General features: G+C 36.8%; 1 protein-coding gene across 2 annotated transcripts; it reads right to left on the bottom strand.

Annotated features, from left to right (window-relative positions):
* Nucleotides 1–461: 461 nt before the first annotated feature.
* Nucleotides 462–22,915, bottom strand: lmcd1 (LIM and cysteine-rich domains 1). 2 transcript variants are annotated; one of them, XM_026197623.1, is made up of 6 exons: nt 22,624–22,915; nt 16,336–16,409; nt 13,519–13,774; nt 7,300–7,629; nt 1,725–1,940; nt 462–1,509 (listed from the first exon to the last, which is right to left on the bottom strand). In XM_026197623.1, exons 1-6 carry the CDS (start codon nt 22,648–22,650, stop codon nt 1,369–1,371), a joined length of 1,044 nt encoding a protein of 347 aa, XP_026053408.1. In that variant the 5' UTR covers nt 22,651–22,915; the 3' UTR covers nt 462–1,368. The 2 variants fall into 2 exon arrangements, with proteins under 2 accessions (XP_026053408.1, XP_026053409.1); XM_026197624.1 differs by lacking the exon at nt 22,624–22,915 and adding an exon at nt 22,228–22,356.
* Between the last annotated feature and the right edge of the window lie 1,470 nt (nt 22,916–24,385).

Raw genomic sequence — 24,385 nt, 5'->3', positions numbered from 1 at the left:
GATAACTGAAATTAGCATGTCGCTGTGTTTCTTTCCTTGAAAGGGACTTTGTTTAGGCTTCTGATTCAAACTAGAGGTTCTCACAGGTCCACTTTTTAGGTCCACCTAAACCCGAACACAAAACCTTGACAGGCGCCTCAGACACATGTTGGGACTGACATTAGTAGCCTTGATTCATAAATCATTAAATAAATGTATCGAATGGACTTAAAATTCTGGTCCCACTTCATATTAAGTACCTTAACTTTAAGTTAAGGTTTTTAACTTTAGTACACAATTATTGTGTAAAGTATGTTTTTATATTGCAATTATATATATACCTTCATGTAATTACATCTGAAATTAATTTCAGTAATTACATTTATAATTACACCTTTGACATATCCTTAACCCACTCTTAAACCTACCCAGACCACCAGACCTGTACCTAACCTTACCTGCATCCCACCTTAATAGCAGAGTTTTTTTCAATATGAACACAATATTGTATTTATTTGTTGATGTAAGTACACAGTAGTTAAGTTTGCTTAATAATGTGGGACCCAAAATGTTTCTGTCCATCTGTTTTTCATTGTATACTCTCCTGAATACTGTATAAATGTCACTCTGCAATCCCAAAGTCATTTAAGCAATTAATTGTGGGGATTTTCTTATCAATATTAACATACATTTCCTTTTTGAGGTGCAAATTTATGCTAAGTTTATCTATTCCTTCACATTTTTAACAAAGAATAGGCTACATAATGTTGGCTTCTGGCAACATGGGTTAAAAAAAAAAAAGGATTGGAGAACATATTTTATCAACAACAAATAAAGTAAGATAAATCTACATCTGCTGTAGTGTTGTGGTTTTGGTTTGTTCCTTAGTAAAATAAGCATGCAAAAGCACACCATGCGAGGTGCCGGTCAGAAGACATCTAAGTAGCATAAAGAGGCATAAGACCGCACACTCACTTGCAGGTGATTCTTTATTTATCAAATGTTTCTGCATATCGCTTTTGTCAAGGTACAAAATGTTGGTAAATAAAGAATCACCTGCAAGTGAGTTAAATCAAAATCAGGCAGGCATTGATATGTGTCTGTGCAGGGAATCTTGTTGCTGACATATTACTCTATTAAAACTCAGAAGTGGAAAACTAGTTTTGGCAGCTTGGTTTCAAGAAAAGTTGTTTTTGAACTAACAAGGAAGTTTTGAGTTCTGCAAAGTACAGTCTGTTTTTATACACTTTAGCACTATGACATTTTATGTGTCAAAAGATCAGGGAAAATTAGATTTCTCAATTTTTGACCCCTTTAATAGGTCCTAGACTTTCAGTAAACAGTAATATTTTGTGTTTTTGAGGAGGATGCTGACATAGAATATAAAATCTAATCTGAACTGGATATCGATTGACGCTTGTCACAAGCACATTGAACTCTGAGATTCTGCCCACACAGCCAGCAGCAGAAGTGTTCCTTATGCCACACATGACCACTGGCCTCCTGCATGAACATTTCTGAGAAGATCAGCTACAAAAGAAAGTGAGAGACACACAGAGAATTAATTGGTGTATATTTCACATACACGTCTCAAGATAAATAATTTGTAACCATATGTATATTTCCTGGTTATGCCTTATCAAAGTTTTCTAAAAGTTTGGTTAATTTCTTTATACTTTTATACTTTTATACTTTATACTAATTTCTTTTAGTAAAAATGTCTTTTAAAAAGTAATTTATTTTACCTCATCACAGCCCAGGCAGCGAGGTCTGATGCTCTGGCAGTAATGGCGTCCACACAGCAGCGCTTCTTCCTTCCAAAAATAAATCAGGTCCACCAGAGGCTCGCCACACTCACAGCACACAAAGCAGTTGGGATGCCACAGTCTCGAGTACCCAGCCCTGTCGGCATACACCACAGGACTGTCCATAGCTGCCAACTGTCCACAGCCACTGCAATGCTGAGCGACAGAAGAGGCACCAAGGAGTTAGGGTAAAATAGAAAAGCTGGATCAACAATGAAAAGACCAAATGTTGAAAGCCCATTGCTATAATTAGGTAACACACAAGGAAAACTTTTAATATGTTTTTACTACTACAGCTATCAAGATTAACTTATTGTGAAAAGTGTTGATTAAAGCATTATATTTATATTTAATATTAATATATTTTATATATTTAAAGCATTATATTTATATTGAACACAGAATATTATTTTAAGGACTACACATGGTATCAAATATGGAGAATTTTTTTTACATCTAATTCAACAGAAATTAACTTTTGTTAATAAAAAATGCAATCCTCAAACTACGCTTTGACTTTACATGCATGTGTGCTACATCTGAAAGTGATGTGACATTCAGCCAAGTATTGTGACCCATACAAAGAAATGCTCTGCATTTAACCTATCCAAAAGTTAATGCATGCACGCACCCACACAGCAGTAAGACAGCCATTTATGCTGCAGCTTTGGGGGCAGTTGAGTAGTTTGCTACCAAAGTGTGTTACCAAAATACCATTAACATAACATGTCCATGCCCCCCAAAAACGACATTTTCAGTGCACCTACCATATTTGCTCTGCTTGAGAAAACATGAAAATATACAGTTACAATTTTTTTTTAAATATGTTGAGTTTGTCTTAAGGTTATGATTTATGGGGTTTAGTAATATTTTCAGATTTTAAGAGGTCTGGTTTCAAGTATCATTATTTTATTTATTTTGAAGAAATGGTGCTTCATGTAACATTATCTATTGTAAGTCATAAATCCCTTTGGACATTTGTACTGTATACAGGCCACCAGGGCACCATACACACTTTATCGAAGAACTTGCTTATTTTCTATTTGAGTTAGTGCTAGCTGCAGATAATATCTTAATTTTTGGTGATTTTAATGTCCATGTTGATAATGAAAAAGAAACATTAGGATCATCATTTATAGACGTTCTGATAGACAACACGTGTCAGGGTCTACTTGTAATCATACTCTAGATTTATATTGTCACATGGAATTGATATTGATTTTGTAGCAGAGTGATAACACCTCAGATCATTACCTCCATTTAGCTAATTATGCAAACTAAACTTCTTTATACAAATATTATAGAACCATAACTCAACTTCACTAAAGACTGATTTATAGATAATTGTACTGATTCATTTAAGTTCTTTAGCATACCAGATAGCTTAGAAAAACTCAATCTCAAAGTCAAAACCGAAACTGAAACTATTCTAACACATTCACATTGCTTGCTTTCACAAGAGTGTATGAATCAACTGGTGTTGGTGTGATAGCACGATTCAGCGGTTCGTCTGGGTTTCCTGCGTCAGCTCCCGCGTTCCCCTGAGCGCTTCAGCACCACTAAAAGAGTTTTTTCTACTGAGCTAAAAGAGTGAACGGGCTGAATTTGGATCTTTTCAAAGATTGGTTGATTTGTGAATGACTCATGTTCTCATTGAGGGGACATGACCATCTCGGTGTTAAGATTGAGACTCGATTATCTTAAGGAATAGAATCCGATCAACTACACCCTGTTCTAGCTCCTCTTCTTGTAAGAGGGCTACTTCGGTGATCTGAGGGTTACCGTGTGGGCTTCCCCGACGAGCCAGCCTCTTCAGCCCCCCCCACAGAAGCCGGTTGAGTTTCTGGATGAGTTTGCTGGAGCCTCTCAGGCTCCTGACATCTCATTTGGGGCTCAGGAGGAAGACCTTATGTCGATCGCCGCATCACAAGGTGGGCTTGAGTACCCAGGAGATGAGGACGTTGCCTCCCATGGTAGTGCCAGCATTGCCCGAGTCCGATCCCGAGCTGACAGCCATGCTTTCCTGGGCAGCGTCTCCCAGGCTGGCCTCTTTGCCAACTCAGTAGAGAATTTTGCCCAGCAGTTCTCTGCCGCCCAGAAGCAGTCTGAGGCCATCGAACACATCCTGTTCTGGCGGCCTGCTGCTGCCTCCACACTGCCTCCACCTCAACCTGCTCGTCACCAAAGGGTGCCTCCCTATGGTCTCCTCCACTCCCGCTCGGCCACAGCAGCAGCCTTCACCCCGGCCACAGCAAGCAGACAGCCACAGAAGGGTGGTGCAGCCTGTCTCTGCCTCTAAACCTGCAAAGCGTCAGGCCAAGCGGCATTCCTGAGATGGGTGACCCGGAGTTGGGGACATCAGCTCATCAGGAGATGGTAGCAGGACCAGTCCTTCCTCCAGAGGAGGGCCAGGGGAGAATCCTTTGCTACCATTTTCTTTCTGTTCCGGCATAAGGGAACCCAAACCTTCACTAAAAGAGCTGTTTCCTCTACCTCCAGGTCCCAAGAAGCTGCAAACGACAGTTGTTGATGTGCTTCCTTACTACTCTCGTTCTCCTCTTCCCTTGCCAGTTTCCATGCAGAGCCGGCTCGAGAACGCTTTGCCTTCTCATGCCCTCTTTGATACTTGGGAGTCAGAGGGACGCTATGCCTCCCATGCTTGGGGCTGTCTGCTTCGACTCATTGCACCCCCATGGGTGCGTCTGTAGTTCTCTTTACCCCACTGGATCAGTTTCTGGGAGCCTGGCTAGAGCCTCCCAGGCCATCCCGCTTGCTCATCCGAACGATCAGGCTTGGCTTCAGTTTGCCCGGCGTCCCCTCAGGTTTCAGGGTGTTCGCACGATGATAGTGGGCAAGGATGCTCCTATCATGCATGCAGAGGTGGCGAGCCTGCTGGCAAAGGGCACGATAGAGCTGGTCCCTCCAGCCAACATGAAGTCTGGCTTTTACAGTCCCAAGAAAACAGATGGGTTTCGGCCAATCCTGGACATGCTTGCCTTGATCCAAGCTCTTCACAGACTTCCGTTCAAGATGCTAACGCCCAAATGCATTTTCGAATGCATTCGTCCGTTGGACTGGTTTGCAGCAATTGACTTGAAGGACACGTACTTTCATGTTACCATTCTTCTCGACACAGACTGTTTTTTCTGTGTGCTTTCGAGGGGAAGACATTTCAGTACAAGGTTCTCCCATTTGGGTTGGCCCTGTCTCCCCTTGTCTTTGCGAAAGTTGCAGAGGGAGCCCTGGCTCCTCTCAGGGAACGAGGTGTCCGTATCCTCAACTACCTCGACGACTGGCTGATTTCTAGGAAAAGAGCAAACTCTCCCCTGTGCAGAGGATCTCTTTTCTTGGTATGGAAATAGACTCGGTCGCCATATTCACGCAGCTTACGAACGAACGGAGGCAGTCACTGCTGAATTGCCTGAGACAATTCGAGGGCAAGAAAACTGTTTCAGAGGCTCCTGGGGCATATGGCATCTGCAGCGGCAGTCATACTGCTTGAGTTACTCCATATGAGACCGCTTCAGCACTGGCTTCATGACCGAGCCCCTAGATGGGCATGGCAACAGAGAACGCTCGGTGTCAATCCCTTTGCTGCGCCATTCCACTCCACGGACTGGGTGCGTGTGCTATACCCTCAGGGGAGTTTCTCGGTTTAGAACCCTGGGTTCCTCCAGCACTATTGATGTCCAGCACTTGCGTGCATGCCCTATCGGTCAGCCCTGTGTAGGTGCCTGGAGCAGGCAGCCTGCTAGCATACATCCAGCTGGAATATGCTACCCAGTGTATTCTGTGTCCGCTATAGGCCCTCACTCGTGCTGGCCTCATGACAGGGTGCTATCACTGGAATAAAGCCATGTGGTGTTTTGTATGGGACCCCATTTGTCAGTCTCTTTCAGATGTAACGTAGAATGTGACCGACTGAAAGGGAATGTTTAGGTTAAGTATGTAACCCTCATTCCCTGAAGGAGAGAACGGAGACGTTACGTCCCTTTGCTACATCGGTGTTCCGTTGAACGGCCAGGTCACTCAGCACGGCTCTTCAGCGAAAGCTTGAGTACGAGTTGATCGCGCTGCTCCTTATATACCCACACTGCGGGGCAGAGCTTGTGATGCAAATTATGCAGACGAAAGTACTCTGTGTACCATTGGCTCTGTGTCGAGATCCCCATTCGTCAGTCTCTTTTCTGACATAATGTAACTTAACCTCTACGTTTTTCCACTAACAGGCAGAACGGTTCTCTTTGCTTAACCGTTCTATTCCGAGCCGATCCATGCCAGTCAGCACGGATGCGGTTTCATTTTCCACTGTGGTGCTGATAATGGATCTCTGGAATGCAATACAAATGCGCCAGACGTTTCCTTGGTAACGCAAGTTTAATATAAACCATTATATGGATGATGATCAGATATTTCTGTTTTTGGGACCTCTGCTTTTGTATTTTATTTAGTTTAATAACAGAAAAAAGGACACAACCCTTTCAGTGAGAATTTAATAAACAAAAGGTGACAAAATGGGTATAATCTCAATAAACGCAAATGTTTCCTCCAAAGACAAAACTGTCTCAGACATTTAATTAATTTTTTATATTGAACGTAGTGTAACTGTTTACTTGGCTGTTTGATCAAAAAGCTCACTTGCGCTTAGCCAGCTATAGACCAACACTACTTTGGCGTCATCGAAGGTTAACACCCCTTTTTGGGGGAAAACAAACAGATTCCTGATACAGAACTCGCTCCAGGGACCTTTTGTTTTTCATTGTTTCTGATATGTACAGGCCTGTCAGACACAATTACAAACAGATATTGTATAATAGTTATATTGTTTAGTCCTAGCCTGCGAATATTTAAAACTTAAAATCAGTTAACAGCCAAGGTAGCATGCCTAATGAGAGCTAACGTTAATCACGTAGCTACTAGCAGCTTCGTATTTCTAACTACAACAAAACTGTCAATAGCTTAAATCAAGTGAAATATTATCCAAGTAAACTACCGTCTCCTCTTGGCATGGCCTCATCGTCTAGTTTATCATAATGAGATGTTTGGCATGTTAATGACAAAAGTAGGCTACTTGGTGATTCCACGAGATAATGGTAATGTTAGATGTCCACAATTGGCCACTGCGTGGGGTTATTAATACAGTTTTCGAGCATTTCAAAGGGAAACCTCTGTAAACACCGTGTCCAGTAGCTTCATTATATACCTCTCACAGTCCTCGGCCGGCAAAGAGAGTGTGTATGTTTCTGCCAGTTTTGCTATCAAGAAATTAAAGCGAGTTCTGTATCAGGGGAATCCGTTTGCTTTCCCCCAAAAAGGGGCGTTAACCTTCGATGACGCAAAAGTAGCATTTGCTATGGAAAAACTGGTAGCCAGGCAACAGAGTGGTGACGTCACGAACACACACTCTAAACGCATGGCTCAGCACGGTTGTGTTAAAGGTAGGGTGTTGGGTTAACCATTAAAATTAGCTTGCGTTTACATGGTCAGCCATTTGTGAAGATTGAACTAGACTCACATATTCACTCTTATTGCTGAGAGGAGACTGTGCGGTTCCATTTGTGGTAGTCTCAGGATCTGGCTGTTCTTGGGAGGCCTTTTCATTCTTTACTGCCATGCATTTTTCTCCAGGCAGAGCAACCTCTCCTACTCCTAAGGATTCCTCTTTAAAGGACTTCACAAACTGAGCCATAGCTTTCAACTCCACCTCAGACAGGCTGTGGCAGTATGCAGGGTCATGATCGTAGGAAGGTAGCTGTCTTATCAGTTGCTTGTGGCGATATAATGATCCTTCTGTGCCTGCCACAGGTCGCCTTTCTTCAGGGAGAAGCTCCATGTACTGCATCGCCTGACAGACAGACAGACAGACAGAATTAATGCCTGGTCTCAGCGTTTATACTTTAGTGCAAAACATTTACAAATATGCTGGGACACAGAAAATTGTTACATATGTACAGCTAAAAAAGTACAAGTACAAAACAAATACTTGTATAGATGCACTTTCATCATTAAATTAATTACATTTTTAGATCCCTTAACTTATACCTGAAAACCTAATCATACCAATTTTATAGAGAATATAAAAATTACACCTAAAACATCATAGACATTTTAGTAATTAATAGCATTTAAAAGATATTTTGTGCCACTAATCCCACAGGTTAAAGCTAACAATAATATTTTTTAAAACAATATGCACAGTATAAAGAGTGTACATGACAGACAGACAGACAGACAAGTGCAATCACAAAAATAGAGCTAGACTTTATGTTAAAAATCAACCTAAAAAAAATGGTGACATAAATCACATGGTATACTTCTTGCTTATTCTTTTCTTTAGAGGGAATTATTAAAAGAAACGTGATTGATATCCTAAGTGCCAAGACTGTTCAGAGAATATTTCAGGGCACCTTGTGTCCAGTTTTTAACAAACAGCATGGACTATGTGCAACTTTAGCTTAGTTTCCCAATATAATGTAGAAAAGTGTGAGGCAATGATGATCTCAGGAAACTGGCCTACTCTGTTAAATGATCATGGCTGCTCTTGGCCAAATATACACGGCTCTCAGAAAAAATAAAAACAGACTTGGCAAGATGGGAAGTTTTACCTCTCTCTATGTTTGGTAGGGTAGAAACAGTCAAAATGAATGCATTACCCAGACTTATTTTCCTTTTTCAGTCTCTTCCAGTGTGGGTTCCAGTTTCAGCATTTAGTAAATTAATATTTATTTGGCATAATAAAAGACCAAGAATATGACAAAAATCACTTATATCAAATAAAAACTGGTGGTTAGAGGCTCTCTAATTTATAGGACCATTTTTGGTCTGCTCAGGACTACAGCTGCTTGGAATAGTAGTCATAAGGAGGTAGAAAAGGTTACTACTTAACAAAATTGTAATTATCTTTGATAGTTTTACCATTTATGGACTTGCATGCACAGAAAAAGTTAGGAAAGTAAATATATTCTCAAAATTTGGTCCACTATGCAAAATATAAATAAATAAATAAATAAATAAAAAATTAAGTGCAGTCTCCATTATGACTAATCCAGTTTTCCTTCCTTGAATATAGTCGAGATAAGAAGATCTCTAAATATATCTAAAGATAACTGATCAGCTCTTCAATGGGAAGATTACATGTTTTTTTTTTCTTAATTATGTGCAAGGTTAACAGTGAGTTCCAATTATTAGTTTGGGAATTTATAATTACAACACTACATCACAAATCACAGACGTTGGGACATTAAAGAATTCCAACAAATAATCTTGTCTTTTATTTATTTTTTAACTATGTGAATGTCTCAGTAGGATTATTTGTTTGTTCAGTAAAATTCACTTGGGATTTTTTTTTCGTAAACTAGTTGCAATTCAATGCAGGCGTTGCAAACTTTTAATGAAATGATATGGACCAGACAGCAATGTGGCAAACATGTAAGCATTCAAATTTATATATAAAAAATCAATCCGGGATCCGGGAAAGGTCCTCAAGTCAGGATTCTAACAGCTGACACCTAGACAGCACTGTGTTCTCATTTGGATGTCTAATATGTGATCAATGATTTTTTTGCTATGTGACAAAATAGTCAAATTCGAATTTAGTTTAAGACAATCAGGTCAAGCTGTAAGTTATATGAATATTAAGTCACCTAGAACATAGTGCATAGTGAATGCAGTGAACACATCAATAACTACCAGAAATCATCTTATTGAAATCCAAACTAAGAAAACACTTTTCTTGAAACACAGTCAGACGTGCAATTTAATAAATCCAGCTAAACACTGTTTAAGACAGGGATAAGAAAATCCCTGTCTTGTTTCTGGAGGGTCTCTGTCTCATTTCATTTTAATCTCATCATTTGAATCAGGAATCATGCATCACAAACTGAACCAGACATGAGGCGGTCGAATGAATATATGTTGATGCTTGTTTTATAATAGTGTACCTTTTTCTTAGAACAAACCTGACCATTGTCTCAACACCCTAATTACTTCTGAATGCTCAGTTGTTTATCTGTGCATTCAATTTTTTCCAGACTTTTCATCTGCAACATCCATATTTTCATTAGTTCTTTTGAACTGCTTACTATTGTGTAGAACAAAACCGTACCTCTTTTCTGCAACACCATTTTTACATACCTTACTGCACATTTTGTAGTAGTTTCAAAGAGAAATGTCCACTGAGTGGCACTAAAACACAGGTTCAATATGTGCATGATTTATTCACTGATGCGAGTACTTATTGCTGTGGTTTTTATTACATTGCTTCTGGTACGTATTGCCTCCTTGCCTCTTAAGTACGTCACCATACTCTGTGAGCTACTAAAACAAAACGAATAAGCCTAAACAAACCAAAAAAAAAAAAATCCCAATGATTAGTCTTTAAATTTTACAAAAAAATTCTTCCACTTTCAAAACTCTTATGTTAAGGACAAAAACTGCATTTTAATCAAAAACAGCACAAATGTTTCACTCATTTAACTCAAGTAGCATGAATCTGAATGTTCCTTCAAGAACTAGGTAAGAACAAAGGTTTACAAAAACTTTTTTATTGTAAAAACAGTGGTAAACAGATAAACAAAAGATGAAGGGCTTTAGACACACAGGCGGCATGATTCCTGGCAGCAGACTGTGGACAAAGTATAGGGCTTGTTTCTATAGCCCGGTCCTACTACACATGTGTGCAGACCCTCCTTGCTGAAAATAGACCACTAAATGGGCGCTTTGTTTCACAAAGCAGACCCTGCGAGCTGCTGTACTCCCTGGTGGTGGTAGCAGCAGCCAGCACATTCTGCTATCAAAATAAACTGTACAAATCCCCGACCTAGCCTGGCATCCTTCATCCACCCTCCTACCTTGCCATACAATGATCCCTCAAATTTATATGAGATCAGTCGGACAAATTTATTTGTGGCTTTTTCCATTAAGTCACATGTAAGGTATGTGTCCAACAACACGATTAAGCAAGGCTACTCCATACCTTTAGCTAATAGAGAGGGCTATTTTTAACTTGAGTTGCAAGTGTTTCACTAAACACCAGCAAAATGGCTTGCAAAACATTGCAGACATTTGACAAGAAATGCCAGGAACATAAGATTTATACATATATGATACTGTTGAAATCTTGATTCTAACTGGTTCGTTTCATGTCGCCTTTTTAAATTAATTTAAATTAATATGTGCTTTATAAGTACAAATAAACAGACATACTAGTATTATGCATGCTAAGAAGCAACTAATTATTAGTTAGAACTGGTCCCTAAAATAAAGTTTTACTAATAATTCATTGGTAAAACCTAAAAGCACATAAGATTGGTCCATACTATGACTATTGATCAATGAAACAAAAAAAAGCGCCAGTTTGCAAATCCTTCCAGCTCAGGAAGGACTAAAAAGTTGGAATCAAACATGTCTCTTAAATTTTTTCTTAAACTCTCCACAATCTGAAGCTCTAAATCATTGAACAAAGCAAGAAAGCTCTGCATAAAGGGAAGTTCAAGCAAATGTTCTCTTCAAGGCTCTCACATCTGCAAGTTTTATTTTGACAGGATTAACGTTTTAGTTTGACAGGATTAGGTAAATTTATCTGCATGCCCCAGACTACGAAGACCTTATTGGTCCACCAGGAGTTTGTACACAAGCATTCTTTGTGTTCAAGACTGTTTAAATGTAATATAATTTCTGGCAACCAATGGAGCACATCACTTGAACAAGCAAACTATAAACATCACTTTATAACAAACCTTTCTCGGGTCCTTGGCATTATTAGAGTGTATTGTCAATGTGATTTTCTAATTTGCATTAGATGTTGTATATCTGATGTCCTTTAATAACAAATTATCATTCAGTTTTAATGTTGAATTTAGAATAAAATATAGAGAAACATATCTCACAATCGTTCATTAGAGAATGTAACTCTAGAAAAATGACTAACTCTGGGTGTGCCCAGGAATAAAAGGAGGAAGAAGTCATCTAAAACTCTCATATTTTAAGTGACGTGTGACCAAAACTCACAATATTCATTTTTGTGCCATCTGTGAGAACCTGCTTTGAATGCACAGGTTCTGTTTTGGTCCACTTAAAAAAACTATTGCATGTCTGTTTGATCACAAATGTATATTTTCCAAAAAAAACAACACCACTGATGATCCAAGTGTTGAAGAGCATCAAACAACTAGAAATCTTTTCAATTGAAACAACTGACATCAAATGCTGTATGAAACATTTGTTTTCTCGTGTAGCCAGAGCTTTTACTGGCCAAGGACTGCCATCTCAATGACATTTAAAGCAACCAATCACAATTAGTATTGTTCAGCATCATGTTTAGGGGGATAAAAATGTATGTCCCTCGGATAACAGTCTGGCATGCATCTTATAAATAATTAATTCACAAATGTTTGAAAGTTTACATTAAATTAATTTGAGACTACTGTATAACATTATATATGATTTTGTCTTAGGATTTTTAAAACCTTCTTCTAGAGAATACATTAGTCAACTATAAATCAACAGATAAAGTACCATACATTCTGTCACCTTGTGAACATCAGTTTTGCTTAGTAGTGTTAGTGGTGGTCAAGGTCTGGACCACATGCTTTTTTCAATGTGTTGCCTCCAGAATCCATGTTTGTATGTATGTATGTATTGATTTATTTATAGAGAATGACACCAAAGGAAAGGTCTCAGACACTGAAGCAGACCCAGTGATGATTTTTTCACCATGTTGTTCAGGGCTTCTGTATTTTATATATACAAATTGGGGGAAAGGGCTGGTAGAAATGTTTGTATATTGGAGATTTCACAGGTATTCAGCATGTTACCTGTTTCTGATGCAGTAAAGCTAGTTCATGCATTTATGACCTCTAGACTGGACTATTGTAACGCACTTCTAAGTGGTTGTCCTGCATCTTCAATTAACAAGCTACAGGTAGTTCAAAATGCAGAGTCCTTACCTTAGAGTCCTTACCAGGTCAAGAAAATATGATCATATTACCCCAAATTTACTGTCTCTGCACTGGCTACATATTAAGTTTCGTATCAGTTACAAAATATTGTTACCTCTGAGGCCCTTAATGGTTTAGCTCCTGCATACCTAGCTAGTCTTATACCACGCTACAATCCATCACGCTCCTTAAGGTCACAAAACACTGGACATTTGGGGGTTCAGACACACTCTCTCTGTTTAAATATAGATTAAAAACACATCTCTTTGGCCGAGCATTCAAATAATGCATCTCATAATCTTGGACTGCAGTTATATCTGATTAAATGTGCACTATTATTCTTTAGCTTGGGTTAAACTTATTAGTTTTACTTGGTTGGAGCAGCAGCTATGCTGATTATGTCTCTCTATCTGTTTCTATGTTTTGCCTAGGATTTACACAAGCTTCAGTCTGGATCCAGAAACCAAGAGAAGAGATGATGCCATCCCCTCAGAGGACATCAGATGATGCTAACCCTGAAACAATTTACAAAACTAACACATTTTTCTATAAGTATGATTGCATCATATAATTATTGCTGTTAATAGTTTTTATCTATGTCTTTAATTAATGTTTCCGAAAATTTGTGCCATATGCATGTAAACTGACAGTCACCACTGATAAGCTACTACTAACTTTTGTAGAAACATAATTTTTTGTAAAGTTGCTTTGCAATGATTTGTATCGTAAAAAGTGCTACACAAATGAACTTGAACTGAATTTAATTGAATTGTGTTAGCTCTCCTACACTCTCTTACCAGTTTCTGGGTGAGGCCTGGTGGGGCCCAGTCATAGGTGACAGTGATGAACGTTGGGTCTTTACGTGAGACCACTGGGTTGGTGACGATCATGCGGTTGCGTTTATAGACCCTCGTGCCATCTCCTCCCTTAACCTTAGTTGTGAGATGGGCATAACGGGACTCTGCCAGCAGTCTCCCCATCTTACGGTCATCCTCAGAGTCAGAGCTGGACACATGCTCCTCCTGACTGCAGTGGCACTGTATGCAAGCTTTCCTGCACAAATCACAGTCATAGTTTATAAGGCATTGTACCAACCACAGGCAGATGGGACAGTGCACTACCAAATAATAGTACACCTGAAAACACAGATCTCTATTTAAACTGAATCAATCCTACACGTAACATGCAAATGTGTTCAGCCTTCTGCAACAAATATAGTTTTGAGTTTTAAACTACTGAAAAAAGCCTGGCCTGCTTGTTTTTACAAGGTGTTATGTCAAACTTTCCCAAATTATTTTTCATGTTAAATAATTAAATGCATTATTAAATTCTTTATTCTCTAAAATCTCCTTTAAATCCTATATTTCTGTCTGTGGCCTTTGCAATGGCTCTACAGTTACCTGTGACATTTCTTCAGCAACATAGATTTGCTGCTTTTGCCAGCAACGTTATAACTCTAATGTACTGTATTATAGTGTTCATCCTAATCCATGAAATGATATGCTTTATTTCAATACTGTGACCACGATATTTATTAATTGTTACAAATAGAAAGTTTATTTAATAATAATTTAAGTCTATAGTCTATTTAATAATATAATAAAAGGTTTTCACGTTTTAATAGATCACGCAGGAACTTTGATATTTGTTATATGTCCTTTTTGTTGACAAATCTATTCCCATATATTGCGCCCCTGAAGAGACATGGTGGTGGGAAAAATATGGGGTGGGGAGATAATTATTATAAAAATCTTTTGCATTCTTTGGCAACTCTCTGGCACTTTTGCGTTCCCATGAGAAGATTTGCATTCCCTCGAAAAAATTTGGCAATATCTCGCAAAATGTTAACATTAATATTAATAGTGTTAGTGGTATTAATAGTAATTATTAATAAGGCTAATGAAATTGGTCCTGTTTTGGTAGCCTACAGTAACTTAAGTAACAAGCATTTTAGAATTTAAACCATGCCTTAAGCACAGACTGGATTTCTTTATACTTGAACCCAAGTTCAAAATAAAACTATGAAGCACTTCATTGTGAAGGTAAATTGCTGTATGAACCACTTCAAGCTTTAAAGTTAACAGGAAGTGGAACTGGTTTTGCAAGAGAACTCAAAAGTTTTGCGAGGGAACACAGTATCATTTCGAGAGAATGCAAAAGATTTGAAAATATTTTTTTACAACACCATCTCCCTTGTACTACAGAGACCTGTATGTGACATGCACAAAGAAAATACTCAATCAATCACTTTCTATTAATTCCTTTCATAAAGGTGTTTTTTTTTTCAGATGATTTACATAAAAAGACAAAAAGTGACCACACTTTAACTAAAAAATTGGAAACAAAACAAAGATGAATGAATACACAAATACATGTTCAGTATCATCAGCAAGAGATAAATGAACAGTGCTACTACAAAGACCTACAACTGTGCCATGTCTTTATATTTATAGATCAGTTTCACAGTACTGGGAATGTTTTTTTTTGTTTTTTTTTTTGGCATTTTGATTACTTTTTGTTTTGGGTTTTTTAAACAGAAACCAATAGGAAGAGGACTGAGGTAGGTTTCCCACACAGAGTAAGCTATTATGCAAGTTTCAAAGGATTAAATGTATTTTGATAAACCGTTAATTAAGTGAAATTGACTTTTTTGTATGCCTATTTTTATTCTATTTTAAAATATTTTATTTTATTATCTGTTTTTCTCCATTTACAGCAGCCAGTGATGCAGGTGATGATGTGCTAATCCTTATGTTCTATTGTTTATGTTGCTATTTTCTCTTGTAAAAATAACCCCAAACAAACAGTGACATCTCTGACACAGTCAATCCCCTCTCTCTGACACTTCCAATTAAAGCATGGACATTACATAGCAAAACTGAGAGATGGATGAAATAAGACTTAGATTATAATGATTTTTTTCAAGATTTTTGTCAGATGAAGTCTCAGTTTTTGTGAGTAAGTTAAACCACATGTTAAAAATTTATGATTGTACTTGTGGCAAATACACACTTTCTCCACTTTTGATTATATTTGCATCATTTATATGCTGCTCTATCTTGGAATTGGAAGCATCAAATAATAGTAATGATATTACTGTATATAAGCTTTTGATTTAATTTGAAAGCTTTATAAAGCTGAAGCGACTACGTTATTTCTATTTTATTTAGATATTTCAGCTGTGTAGATGTGTTTTCATTACTCATAATTCCTTATCATATTAGTCAGATTTAAATGTACACTGACTTACAATGACACACTGGTGTTTGTACTGCAGAATAATCACACACATAAACAGACTGTCTTCTACTTCACAGTCACCATGTTAATGGTAAACATTCCTGCTTTTACAGGCCCCAGGAACTGGGGCTTATCTGCAGGGCCATCATTATGCAGTAAAATAGATTTGTTTTCAAAATTACAGTAATTAATAAGGCAAACAGCCCGTGGTGCCTGTGGTTTGAAAACAAGGAGCCCATGGAGATTCACACAGTCTATCCCAACACACACATATAGCAAATACAATGCTCCACATACACATTCAGAGAAAGGAAACAGGCGTGGAAGCCTTTTCCTCTCTTTTTTTTATGTCTTTAGTCAAGAAAATAAATTACCTCCAGGAATGTGGCTGGAATCCAGAGCAGATCTCTTTACATGTCAGACACGCTGCACCCTTCCCCGCCAACATCTGGAGAAAAGAGAGGTTAGAGGAGCAGAGCAAATGACTTTACTCACTGCAGAGACATCTTATGAAACACAAAGATTAATTCAAATTCAGAAAGTGAACTTGTGAAAGATTCCAAGTTCATTATGATTAATTTGTATCCCATAAGTTAAAAAATTAAAAGGTATGTGTTTAATGATGCTAATGCTTGTCAACTGAATTAACGTTTCTTTACACAACACTGAAAAGTACTGATACAACATTCAATAAAAAGAAAATCAGTTAATTTTTTCCACAATCTAGGTCGATTAGTCAAGAACCAATTCTGGTAGCCTCACACTTTATTTTACGGTGTCATTGTTTAACATGTTACATGCACTTATATTATATTATATGAACAATAAAAAAAACCATATAGTAAGTACTGTACATGTAGTTAATTCATTTTACTCAGTAATTAAATGTAAGAAGGACACCTTAAAATAAAGTGTAACCCAAATTCTTATTAAATACTACTAAAAATGATTTGTGCTGATTTAATAGAGCACTGTATTACACTATTTGTATTGTATATACAGTAAAATGGCATCTTCATAGAGATGGCATGAACGAGAGGGAGAGGGGTTGTTTTTCCAATCTCCCAGCTGTATGTGCAGATGAGTATCAGTGAGAAATCAGCATACTGATCTGATGCATTCACTTTAAATCACTCATCAATAACTTGAAGCACAATCCATAATGACAAGCTGTCGACCACACTCAGAGGGCTTAGCTTTCATCACAGAGCTTAATGTGACAAAAATAAACAGCAGACAAAGACAAACAGACCACAACACAATGTGCATCCATGGTGTTCAATCCCTTGAAATCCTTCTGTAAAGCAGATACATCTAAAGACTGAGACATTTCAAAACCTCACAAAAGGTAAACAGGTTAACATTTCTGTATAGATATGTATACTGATCAGTCAGAACAGGTCAAGCAGTCAATCTTGAGTGAATCCTTTTTTCAGTGTTCTTCAAATCCAGCACTGTACTGAAGATTTTAGCTCCAACCCTGATCAAACTCATTTGCCCATCATTTTTTTGCATAATAATCCTGAAGATCCTGACTGGATTGTTCAGGGATGTTTTAGTAAGAGTTTGAGGTAAGGTTGCATGACAGTGGCCCTCCAGGATTGGATTTGAAGGACCCTGCCCTAAATGATCAGTCATTGAAATGGCAAGGATTGGTGGTTGGTCTCTTACAGATTAATATAAGAAATGTGTTTAATTAGTAGTTTTGGTGTTAGATCGTTTTGACAGAAATAATATTAGCCATGTATCTGTCAAATATGTATTCTGTTAGTAAACTGCCATCAAAATAAGAATCACCATATTGTGCTCTCCATTCATTCATTCATTAAAAAAAAAAAAAAGACACTGGACTATTACGGTTCATGATACCAAAACATCAACTAACGTTAATAAGACTTGATAAAGTATTATTTAGAATACAGTATGTGACCCTGGAGCACAAAAGCAGTCGTCAGTAGCACAGGTAATGTATATTTGTAGCAATAGCCAACAAAATAAATTGCATGGTTCAACATTTTTCCTTTATGCCAAAAATCATTAGGATATTAAATAAAAATCATGTTTCATGAAGATATTTTGTAAAATTTAATGCCGGAAATATATAAAAACTTACATTTTGGTTGTTAATATGTATTGCTAAGAATTTCTTTAGGACAACTTTAAAGGCAATTTTATTTTGATTTTTTTGCACCCTCAGATTCCATATATATACTGTGTATATATATCTTTGCTCACAACTGATTGGTCCAGTTTTGGTTTGCGATCTAAAGCTGAGTCCGAAAGCTGAAAAATGCTGCCTGTAGGATGCATTCCAAGATAAGAAGGCATCAAGGCACGTCCGAAACCAATGTCTTTTCCTGTCTCCCGAGATGCCTTTATCTGATCGATTTTTGAAGGCAGCTTTATCCCACAATCCTGTGCATTGAGACAGTTGAGCTAAAAAATAAAGCTGGCATCTAAAAGATGCAGTTGTTGCTCAGTTTGTGTGTCAATGTAGTTTATTTTTCCACTTTTTATATAATTTCTAGTTAACATATTCATTTAATTGCAATGATAAGCTCACTTTTAACATAAAAATGTAGCTAGTCATTTAGCAGATGCTTTTATCCAAAGCTTTATCTAGTTGTCGATCATTAAACTGTTATGCTGCCTCAGAAGTCCATCTGAAATCAGTTTGGTGAGGTACTTTCATGCACAAGCGCTGCCTGCAAAGACATCACGTGAAGGAGCAAGTCAGCAGGCTAAAGCTTTCAGGAGCAGCTAAATCCTGCTCTGTAGCAGGTATCCGTGTAGCACAAGTTATCATGTTGATGAACAAGGCTAAAACCAATCCACTTTCTTGAGTACAAAAAGGTTTGCTCAAACTGATCTCCAACTACACAGGTAGCAACTGAAACCAGCTTTCTTGCAAATAGGCCAGCAGCAGCTGCTCAAGTTTTTTCAACATCTTTTAATAAATGTACTTTACTGAACAAGAAGGCCATTAAAAGTACTAGAGATAAAGTCAGAATAAAGCTCTCTGTGTTAAAGTTTCAAATATCAGTAAACCCATAACATGAAGTTTAGGTTGTACAAGAACAATTCACAGTGCGATAATCTCTAGAAAAGCGCAGAAACATTATTTATCTACTCCTCAGAAACTGATTTTGATAGCCAGAAACGTGTTTGAATTGAAGCCTTATTCAAATCAGATTTTTGTGTATATCTGATTAGAATAGTTTCATACCAAAGGTAGTCCAAAAACAGCTTTTACTCAAACCAAGCTGCCAAAACAACTAATTTTGCACATTCTCCTCCTCCTTGTTATGTAATAGTAGGGGCTTCACAGTAAGGACCAAAAATGATATCTGAGTCGCTTTGTTATTTTTTGTGACCATGTAGCACATAACCAGTCTTCAGTTCACTGGGGTATATTTGTAGTAATAACCAAAAATACATTATATTGGTCAAAATTATAGATTTTTCCTTTATGCCAAAAATCATTAGGAAATTAAATAAAGATCATATTCCATGAAGATATTTTGTAAATTTCCTATTGTAAATTTATTACAACTTAATCTTTAATTATTAATATGCATTGCTAAGAACTTCATGTGGACAAATTTAAAGGCGATTTTGATTTTATTTGGATTTTTTTGCACCCTCAGATTACAAATATTCAAAAAGTTGTATTTCGGCCAAATCTTGTCCAATCCCAACAAACCACACATCAATGGAAAAATTATTTATTCAGCTTTCAGATTACATATAAATCTCAATTTCGAAAAAATTACTGGTTTTATGGTCCAGGGTCACATATACTATCTCATTGTGGTTTTTTGGTTTACATTAGAATTTAGATTACTCTGTGTTCAGGTTTGACCAATCCAGTGGTTTTCAACCTGTGGTATTGCAGGTTGGGCCGCCAATTACTATTAAAAGAAATAATAATATTGTTCATATATGTAAAAATATATAAGTCATAAACTAATAATAACATAATTTAATATATATATATATATATATATAATTAAATAACAATATATATATATATATATATATACATATATACATATATATATATATATATATATATATTAAGCTTCAACTATTCGAGCTCACAGATTGGTTTAAGAATAAACCGTAAATTTATCTTAGATATTTTTGCTGCATATATTCTACAGAACAACATCAGTTGTGCAAAGCGGTGCCAGCCCTAGTTATTTTCTGTTCATTGCCAGTTCATTCAATAAAGACTAGTTAACAATCTAGTGAGTACTAAGTTATTACCCAACAATAGCGGGGTCAGTTAATTTTTTGCAGTTTGTTTGGGCCACGATTTGAAAAATGTCGGGAACCACTGGACTAATCGTTATGCAAAAACATTTCAAATCAACATAAAAATAAAAAAAATTTAAATGTTGGCAAAATTGGTCTCTCTCTCTCTCTCTCTCTCTTACATATATATACAGGCGCTTCTAAAAAATTTTAATGTCGAGGAAAAGTTCATTTATTTCAGTAATTCAACTCAAATTGTGAAACTCATGTATTAAATAAATTCAATGCACACAGACTGAAGTAGTTTAAGTCTTTGGTTCTTTTAATTGTGATTATTTTGGCTCACATTTAACAAAATCCCACCAATTCACAACATCTCACCAAATTAGAATACCTAATAAAATCAATAATAAAAAACATTTAGTGAATTGTTTGCCTTCTGGAAAGTATGTTCATTTACTGAATATGTAATCAATACTTGGTAGGGGCTCTTTTTGCTTTAATTACTGCCTCAGTTCGGCATGGCATGGAGGTGATCAGTTTGTGGCAATGCTGAGGTGGTATGGAAGCCCAGCTCATCTGCATTGTTTGGTCTCTTGTTTCTCATCTTCCTCTTGACAATACTCCATACATTCGTCAACTGTAGCCAAATTCCTTGACACTTCTGTTTGTGGTGGCTCTTGATGCCTTGACCCCAGTCTCAGTCCATTCCTTGTGAAGTTCTCTAAAATTCTTGAATCCAGTTTGCTTGACAATCCTCATCAGACTGCGGTTCTCTCGGTTGGTTGTGCATCTTTTTCTTCCACACTTTTTCGTTCCATTTTCAACTTTCTGTTAACATGCTTGGATACAGCACTCTGTGAACAGCCAGCTTATTGACAATTAATTTTTGTGACTAACAGTCCTTGTAAAGGGTGTCAATGATTGCCAGAGACCATATTGAATTATTGCAGGTGTTTTGAGTTGATTAGCTGACTGGCATGTCATCATATTCTAATTTGTTGCTAAATGTGAACCAAATCATCACAATTAAAAGAACCAACGGCAATTACTACTTCAGTCTGTGTGCATTGAATTTATTTAATACTGAGTTTCACAATTTGAGTTGAATAACTGAAATAAATGAACTTTTCTCCGACATTCTAATTTATTGGGAAGCACCTGTACGTATATCTGTTTTAGATTCAGTGTAAACACTATGCTTTGACAATACATTGTAACAATTGCCAATGCCAATAAAGCACATATTAAATTTTACTGAAAATTTGATGTCATTATATATACATTATATATTACATATGGTATTAGTTATAATATATTAATAAATGTTCAAATGTCCTAGTGTAAATGTCCAGATGTTCTAAACCATTCTCTTTGTTGTCTTAATGCTTTGGCAGTACAAAATGTATTTTTGTCATGCCATAAAGCTATTTGATTTTAATTGAATTGAAAACCGAGAGAGAGAGAGAGAGAGAGAGAGAGAGAGAGAGAGAGAGAGATTTACTTTTACATTTATCTCGAAGCTTGGCACTAGGAAACATGGGTTATGATTCAGTTTCCGAGTTTATCTTGGACTTCAACTCTATGGGCTTGCCAGCAGTCCTGTTTTAGCAAGAACGCCCCGTTTTTGGGCAAAATGATTGCCAAACTATGTGTAAATGAAATCTTATGTAAATATGACAATATAGGTACCCTTCTTATTGTATTCCTATAGCTGTACAGGAATCAACACGCGCACACACACACACACACACACACACACACACACAAAGTCCCCCGTTTGACAGTCAGTTTGTCAGTGTGTGCTAATGGAGGCGAAAATAAACATAATTAGTAGGTTACTGTCCGTTTCCTTAGAACAAAAGCCGTCTACAAACAAAAGCTGTGAGTTTAAAATGTGGTGTAAACAGTACAAACATTTGTGAACTCATCTCGGAAAATAAACACCTTTTTGTATAAACCTCAGTGCGCATTCACGACTTGATTTGAATGGTTTCAGTATGACTTACCTTCTGTTCTGTTCACCCGTGATCATATAATTTCTGTCAGAAAGTAAAGTCAATTTGTTTTGTTTTGGTGTGTCTGGTGATATTGCTCTGCCTATGACTGTTCTTTCGCGCAGGAGTGAGACATTACATCACCTTCAGTGAGAGATTAGACAAAAGCAACAAGACTTTGTCTAAAAAGTTACTCTATATTAAGAGTACTGGTCTGAATATCAGCATTACTGGGATAATATGTGATGTGTTGATTTCTAACAGAACTCTTGCTTGCGTGAACTTGCCAAATTGTACTTTTCCTAAAAGTACAGTTGTTCCGCAGTCTACGTGTTAAAACGCATGATGTATTCTGTAGAACTGTAGAACGAGAGTTGATCTAATTTCGAATGCTGTAGAATAACATACCTTCTGTCCGCTCGCGAGCACATCCATTCTGAATCAGACAGGAAGGTCTGTTTGCGCTCGCTCTCTGGAGATGAAGTCAGACCAAAGCCTTTGGTGCGGAGCTCCTAGTGCGTTTCTCTGACTGACCCACCACTTAAAACTACTAGCAATGACGGGAATTAGATATTACAGCACTCGTGAATGTGAGATAAACACACTTCAGTCTCACAATTCAATGTTTCATGCGTTTCCTCCAAACACTGCACTTAATTATATGGAGAAGCAGCCAAGAGGGCGTCGACCTGAGAACCCATTGACCACGTCTAAAGACTCAGAGAAAAAATAGTGTCGTGCTTTAATTCAGTCCTGTAGCGCATCCATTTACAGGAATGACCAACTTTCTGTTCGTCCACAAATGTGACCCTGGACCACAATACTATTCATAGTGTAATCTTTTGAAAAATTTGATTTATACACAATCTGAAAGCTGAATAAATATATTTCCATTGATGTAATTTTGGTTTGTTGGGATATGACAATATTTGGCTCAGATACAACTATTTGAAAATCTGGAATCTGATAATAATTTCCTTTAAAGTTGTCCAATTTAAGTTCTTCAACAACTGAAGACAGATTACTAATCAAAAATTAAGTTTTGATATATTTATGGTAGGAATTTTACAAAATATCAGTGTTCATGGATGTTCATGGTCCAGAAATGACACATAAATGTCAAGGAAACCATAAAGAAAGGTTACAGTGAGTAATATATTTTTAGTACATGCATCATATCCTATATATGTTGATAGGAGAATTACATATCATGTTTCATGTTTCATGTTTATTGTACATAACAGAAAATGGAAGAGGGTTTAAATATATATTTAGAGGGAGTATAAATCTTTCCAAATTCCTTCTTTAGTCATGTTCAGAGCTGGGTGGATTACTTACAAATTGTAATCGGTTACTGACTCCAACATAACAAAAATTTAAGTTAGTAATATAATCTGTTACGTTACACATTTTAAGTAATATAATCAGACTACTTTTAGATTTTCACATTGATTTAAACATGATAATAACAAAATGAAGTACATTAAAGATTACATTGTGTAACAGTTTCCCAAACTGGGCTTTGTGAAGGAACTGCAGGGGGTTTGTGAGTTTAATGAAAAGATACAAATTATTTAAATCATTAAAAATGTTAAATTAAAATAAAACACTTGAAAAATTTAATGTATGTACCTGCATGTCATATCACCATTAAACACCATCAGAGAACCGTTAACATGCAAATGTGCTACTTCATTATTAAAATATCTATTTTAAAATCTTAGGAGTACTTCATATAAAAATATAATAGGTGAAAGAAGTTCAGATGCCAAAAAGGTTTGAGTCTGAGTATAATGTATGTTACCAGACACTGCTGTCAAGAGATTTTTCCTGAATTGCAATTTTAGCACACAGTTTGTAAATGTTTGTCTTTCCCCATTGAAGTAAATAGAAGCTTTGTGCTACTACCCTGTTTTCACAGCCCATATTTGACCCTGGACCACAAAACCAGTCTTAAGTGTGAATTTGATGAAATTGAGATTTATACATAATCTGAAATTAGGACAATATTTGGCTGATATACAACTATTTGAAAATCTGGAATCCAAGAGAAATCGCCTTTAAAGTTGTTCAAATTAAGTTCTTAGCGATGCAGATTACTAATCAAAACATAATTTTTGATATATTTATGGGAGGATTTTTACAAAATATCAGAAATGACACATACATT

Source organism: Carassius auratus, chromosome 22 (assembly GCF_003368295.1).
Source record: "Carassius auratus strain Wakin chromosome 22, ASM336829v1, whole genome shotgun sequence".
Lineage (NCBI taxonomy): Eukaryota > Metazoa > Chordata > Actinopteri > Cypriniformes > Cyprinidae > Carassius > Carassius auratus.
This window is presented reverse-complemented; position numbering and strand designations above follow the sequence as displayed.